The sequence below is a fragment of the Crocodylus porosus genome, unplaced genomic scaffold (assembly GCF_001723895.1).
Source record: "Crocodylus porosus isolate Cpor-Errol unplaced genomic scaffold, CroPor_comp1, whole genome shotgun sequence".
Classification (NCBI taxonomy): Eukaryota; Metazoa; Chordata; order Crocodylia; family Crocodylidae; genus Crocodylus; species Crocodylus porosus.
The window spans coordinates 26,779,737-26,786,277 of NW_017728911.1; the positions used below are offsets into that span (position 1 = coordinate 26,779,737).

Genomic DNA, 6,541 nt, shown 5'->3' on the forward strand with positions numbered 1-6,541 from the left:
GCTCTTTGCTATCAGGTTGGTAGCTTGATTTACCTCCACTTGTGATGTGGATGGAGTGGACAGTTGCAGACGAAGAGAGAAGGAACTTCTTGCCATTAGTGATTTCAACACGATTATCTTCATTGTGTCCAGGGTTCCATGGTTTGAGGTCTGGATCCTGCTCAGGACATACTGCGGCTGATTCTGTTGATACAGATGAAGGGAGAGGACTACTATCCTTGCTTAGCTTAAGAAAGAAAGCTTCCATTTTCAGTAACTGATTTTTTTAGGGAGTCTGCATTCTCTTTAGAGTAGAAGTACCTGAACTCTATTAGATGGGATTTGGGTCATGACAAAAAAGTGAAAAATAAACTTTGAATATATGCTCTCCTATACTCAGGGAACACAAAAAAGTCCCGCTACCCTATGTCATGAATGATAGAGACTCAGAGTTGCAGCTGTATCTAGACAGATGCAGAGAAAAGAGTAGGGTTTTGCCCTTAATGTAACATTTAGCTCTGACTATAAAAAGTTTAGATCTAAAAATTCTCATGGGCTGTTGAAGGTGTCTAATCTAGACAGTAAATTAATTGAAAAGGGTAAAATGAGAACCACCTTGAAATTAACTGATCTGAAAACATACTTGTGCTGTTTGCAAAATTTTGGCTAACTTAAAAAAATCTGAGTTTCTAAAAGGCTTGATTTTGCTGCAAGGTTGGGAAGTGATAGTAGTTGAACTACCCTAAAAAGGGTGATTTGCCTGAAACATCCATTCTGGCTAATACTAAGATGAGCTAGGAATAGTCTGACAGAGAGAGGCTGACTTTATGAGGTCTTTCGGACAAAAAGAGATAAGAGTTCATACTCCTCAGATATGCACATCACTAGTCTCCACACACAAATTTGCTTTCAGATTGCGATGACATATTTGTCTCAACTCTGCTTACATTGCAAATCTGAAGGTAACTCACGTTTTAAATATTTATTTAAGATAAAATATTTCCCTGATATAACTTTACATAGGATGTTAACCTTACATTTACTGTAGTTTAAAGGGGGGAAAATGTGCATGTGTGAATGCCTGAGAAGTGCCTGTGAATTTTATGCTGGTAAAAACACTTCCTTATTAAAAGGAGACTGAGGTTAACAGGGGACTGAACAACAACGTTTTTGCTATCAGTGGGAGTTACAACTTGAAAGCCTATCTAGTTCAAGTTTTCCCCCTTCCCCTCCCCAGAGAGTGAGCCACAATCTATAATATCAGGACAACAGAGATGGGATGAAGTTCTGACTTTGTGGACCTGAGTGGGATTAGGATATTAATTTTTGTCACAGGTATAAATAAAGCCCAACTGATAGAGAGCACAGCCAGCATGGCTCTATTTTAAGACTGATAGTCATATACTGCATTCTTTGTTGTTGGAAGGATAATTGAAATTCTGCAACATTATAAATGGAATCTGATCATCTGCATTTGGTTTGCTGTTAAATTCCACAACCAACTCCATATCTTAAAAAACAATAGAGTTGGAGCCAGTGCCTTGATGTCTACTGAGACTCATAAGTGCCAACTATCCAAGGTAAACATGTGACATTTCATGTGTGCAACATCTGTCTTGGCTCTTCAGGAATTCTTTCCATATCAGTTAAGTGATTAAGTCAAAGAAGGCTAATAACCTATAGGGCAGCACCTCACACACTGAAAAATAGCCAGGGCCCAGTCATTTATGCCAGTGGTGAACAAGGCGCACTCCACTGATGTCAGCGTCAATTGTGATTTATACCAGTTGAAGAAATTAGAAAGAGATTCCTGGTGTCTATTGGGAGACATATGGAATCAATAAGAGTAGCCTAAAAACGATTAGTATTTCAGGCAGTAAACTGGACTTACAATGTGAACAGAGGCCTGAAACTAGCATGATCTGGGCATGATCTGGATGGACCACAAATGAAAAATGGGGAAACTAACATTGAATTCAAATGTAAAGCTTCCGTTTTTGGACCAATCTCAATTGCACTCATTAAAGGGTGCTCACTATTTCTTTTAGCAGTGTCCATGATATGGTAGCTGCTTTCCAAAGATTCAGGAAGAGTTGGCCCCTGCCCTGAGGAATTCATGGTATACAGGTAGACCAACAAGTAAACAGTGTGGGGGAAGGGAACAACAAAGGGAATTTACTCTTACAATTTGGATTTGAGTTAATAAAAGCCAGGAATGTTCAGAATTAAAAGCTCCTTCTATGGACAGGTCACAGCAGAAGCAATGGAGACACTCTCTACAATCTGATCTTATTCTGCATTCCCCAGTCTGACATCTACTGCGAAACATAAAGCACTGACACTGATAACACCGAAGAGTTAAATCTCTCTCTTGTGCTCATATATGACCACAGATGACATTTTAATCTTAATGATGCATCTCTGTATTTTTGCACTCAGATACCAGTCCTCACCCAGGGTAGGGACTAGTTTGGAGTTTCATATCTTGACCTAAAAAGTCCTGACCACAGCAATGAAAGTTTACCTCATGCTGTTGCTTATGTGCAGCCTTTGAGGTTAAATATCTGCTGTCTTTGCTCTTTAGAGAATATAAGGAAACCACTGTGAGGAGAGGTGCACCTTATATGAAATATGTAGAGTGTGACAATAATACACAAAAAGCTTTTCCTTTTATCACCGTGAACAACAGACAGAAAGGTACAGATGCAGCCTATTGGGCCACATGGGTTTTTGGCCTTAATGTAGTTGCTTGGATAATGCTAAAATTCTCATAAGACATATCTTAGAACCAGAACTACTGAGCTATTTTAGAACATGGTTTTTTTGTGCATTCTAGGAACTCCTTAGCACTTTCCTTTTTTGCCTTTAATGAAGCTGCTCTGGACTAGGCTAGCAGGGAAATTAGGAAAATGAATCATCTCATGAGCACTCTCACACTGCTCCTGGTCCTTGCTGTAAAAGCTCCCTGAAGAAACATTAGATTAATGAATAAAAAGGCACTTGACCTACATCTGCACTATCTGTATTTACAAGCGATATTATATCCCTCCATTTCCCTCCTGCTCTCTGGAAATCTTACCTATAGGCAGAGAAGAGACGACAAGCAGAAAAGAACTAAAGCTGATGGCTGGGTGCATCCTGGGAACTGATGCTGTTTTTCACTGCTTTTAGATGTGTGGCCACCTATAAATAAAAAAATGCCAAGACAAGATTAGACGTGCTTTCTTAAATGAGGTATTTTTCAAGCACAAACTATGTTACCCCAGGAAAAGATTATATTCGTTTTGTGACTAAGCACGTTTTCATTCCTTTTATGACTAATCCTGCTTTCAAAAATCTTCTGAAGTTCTTGGAGTAGGAGGAGATACCCTTTCCCCTTGTTTATGATTTGTATAAACAACCAGGAATGCAAATATATACACAGAAGGGAATCACCACATGTAATAGGAAGCTTCTTCGGCATGCAGTATAAACACATACAGTGACAAGACACTCAATGTGTACATATTGTTGCATGTCAGATAGTAAGTGACAATAGCACTATGGACCAAGTTTTCAGAGTGGCCACAGTGTGAACTCTCTAAATTGCAGCTTCACAAAGCACCCCGTAAGCCGCACATGCACTTTGGACAATGGTGTCCCAGCAGTGTCATAGCAAGGAGGGGTGAGCGGAGCAATCATCCCAGGCGCCAGAGTGAAGGGGCTCCAACTGGCACGGCCCAGCCGAGGCAGGGCGTGGGACAGAGCCGTGACCAGCTTGTTTGCGGGGGTGGTGGGGACAGGGAAGGACAGCTTCCATTGCTGCGCACACTCCTAAGCAAACATGGTGGAGGGGCATGTGTCCCCAATCCATGCGTGGGATGAAGGTGGGCTGTTGCCGTGGGCCTTGCCCCAGGCGCCAAACCTTGTGGCTACGTCTCTGTGTCCCAAGCATCCCAAAATTCTAGTTTGTGCTTACCCTTGCATTTTTGACTGAGCAACTGCTGAGATTTTTGGTACAAGAAAACTGTCCTTTCAGACAACAAGGTCTAGCACCAGGCTGTACAGTTATGGAAGCAAGCCTAAATGCTGGTTTGGAAGATGTGTCCCTCCTCTCTGCTCCTGGGAAAGGTCCGGTTTCAATGTCATGAAACTCAGACTTTAGTGTAGGATTGGAGCACAGTCCTTAGTTCAATCCACTCTGGCTAGCATTGCTGTAATGATAACCTGTATTCTAAAAGGACTGATTATGTAATGCTGCCTCATGCTGGCAACAACTTTCTGACATGAATATTCACGTTGAGGTCAAGGGAACTACTTGCATAAATATTCACAGATATTTATTTGCAAAGCAACATATATATATATATATATATATATATATATATATGCAAAAAAAGTTATGCTCATCATCTGATACAGTCTAAGGAGCCTTTACATTTAAACTGTGAACATCTGTATTTGAGGACATTTGAAAAAAAATGTATGTTATGTGACATATCCTGGTTATAATATAAATGCAGAGTTGCATTTGATTAGATAAGTTCTTAGTTTCATTATTGGTGGTGTTCTCTTTATGCTGACTAATATAAATTTATTTTCTATCTACATATATTTCTGTTTAAAGCCAGCAGCAGTTGCACAGTCACTTCAAATACTTTTATAACATTGTTGAAATTCAAAGACCATTACGCCAAAATGAAATAAACCTCCCTATGCAGACCCAAGGCACCCATTCATATTACAAAGTAACAGTGTATAAAACTTCTGTTTATAAATCCACACCCTTTTGAGTTGTATAAGGGAAAGCAAGAAAAGACAACTCTGGGGAGCCCTCATTTCTTAAAATAAGAAAACATCAATTATTTTTCTTGTTACCTTGTAACTTTTTTTAAAAGATAAACAAGAAGCTAGGATTTTGTCCAGAGCAAATTTTATAGAGGAAATATGGACAGGATATATCTGTACTGTGCATGTACATGATACAGATCTACCCATAAATATACACCTTAGCCTTATGATCACGTAAATTCAGTACTTCGTATTAAAAACATTAAAATTAGATTTGTCCAGAAGCAAGCTCATTTCCACCATGATGATGCATAGTAACACTAGTGTTGCTGATTTCAATCTTATTTTCAGTGCTGACAGCTTTCTTTCTGTATGTGACACTACAGACAACCTACCAAGGAATAGTCTAGGTGATATTCTAGGTGTTGAAATGATGCTGCAGAAGAATACATTAAGTAACCATAGATCTTTGAATGATGTATGTTTTAGGTGAATAGTAATAGAGTCATAGGAATGTGATCAGAGCAAATCCATATGTGAGCATGGACCATTCATGGATTTACACTGGTATAATTGATATTGTTTTTATACCAATATCAATTACACTGTGATTCTGAATGGAAAGAAATGCCAGTGACAGTGGCAAAAGAATAGGTAAGTGTCTGCATACCTTGAGCAAGGATTAACCTGGAATAAGCTGCTGAGAGATGACATTGGATTTTTTTTTTTACACTGATATTAGTTTACTAGTTTGTTTTTGTTTTTTTAAGAGGTGTAAATGTTCTTTGTCCAGACCCTGTACCTGTTGTTTTATTGAGGTATCAATAGTGAATGTTTGATACACCAGGAATGACAGATTGTTATTGCGTGGTACCAGGAGAACAGCAGTCTCTATTAAAATATCACCATCTGCCAACAGTTACTGCATACTGTGTTTTGAAACATAGTTATTTCCTTTTCTAAGTAGACGCAAAAACTACCTTATCAGTACCAGCACTGTGCAGGAATTGTAGGTAAAAGCAGACTTTATAATGATGACACCATTGCACATCAGCTTTTTTTGAAAGCACAGGCTTTCCAAAAACTTGCTATCAGTCAGAATTTCCTTTATAATGTAAATTCACAGAAGTAAATAGTAAATTCACAGAAGTTAAAGGAAAAAAGTACATTTGACAATGGTAACATGCATTTTTATCTCATTATTTGGCAGAACTTTTCTTTTCAAGATCGAATAAAAGTTGCCAGATCCTGCTTAAGCAAGGGGTAGAAGTTACTTACCGTTAGACTGTGCAAGAACTATAGCCCATGGTGTATGGTCAGGGTGAATTTTCCCCTAAATGCATCTTTCTGTGGATAGTGATTAGGTCTGTGTGAAGCGGCTAGTATTCATTTCAGATTTTGTTGATTCAGGAGACACTGATTCAATTCAGTGATTTGAATCACTGTCCTGAATCGATTCAGATGAATTTGATTAGGAGATTCGGCTGCTGCCGAATCAACTGAATCTGAATCACGCAGGCCCCAATCCCAGCCCGCTCTCCCAGCCCCACCTGCCCTAGCTCCTAGCTTTTTGGAAAAAAAAGAGAAAAAAGCCCCCGCTGCCACCCACTGCTCCATGCCATGTGGCTGCCCTGACCACCCAGCTCCTGGACCTTTAAAAAACCCAAAAAACCCTGGGCTTACCAGTTGCTGCCCAGTGGGAGGCAAACCTTGCTGCCTCCCAATACCCCGTGCTGCATGGGGGACTCTGCATGAGCCCCCAGAAGCCCCGAGGCAGCTGCAGGAGCCAGTG

General features: G+C 39.8%; 1 protein-coding gene across 1 annotated transcript in view; it reads right to left on the reverse strand.

Annotated features, from left to right (window-relative positions):
• CEMIP (cell migration inducing hyaluronan binding protein) overlaps window positions 1–6,541 on the reverse strand; it is a 139,009-nt gene that overhangs the window by 63,824 nt on the left and 68,644 nt on the right. Inside the window, exons 2-3 of the mRNA XM_019533705.1 lie at window positions 3,059–3,162; window positions 34–183 (exon numbers count right to left, since the gene is read on the reverse strand). Of these exons, the coding sequence (XP_019389250.1) occupies window positions 34–183; window positions 3,059–3,116 (208 nt within the window). The 5' untranslated portion in view covers window positions 3,117–3,162. The remainder of the gene's footprint in view (window positions 1–33; window positions 184–3,058; window positions 3,163–6,541) is intronic.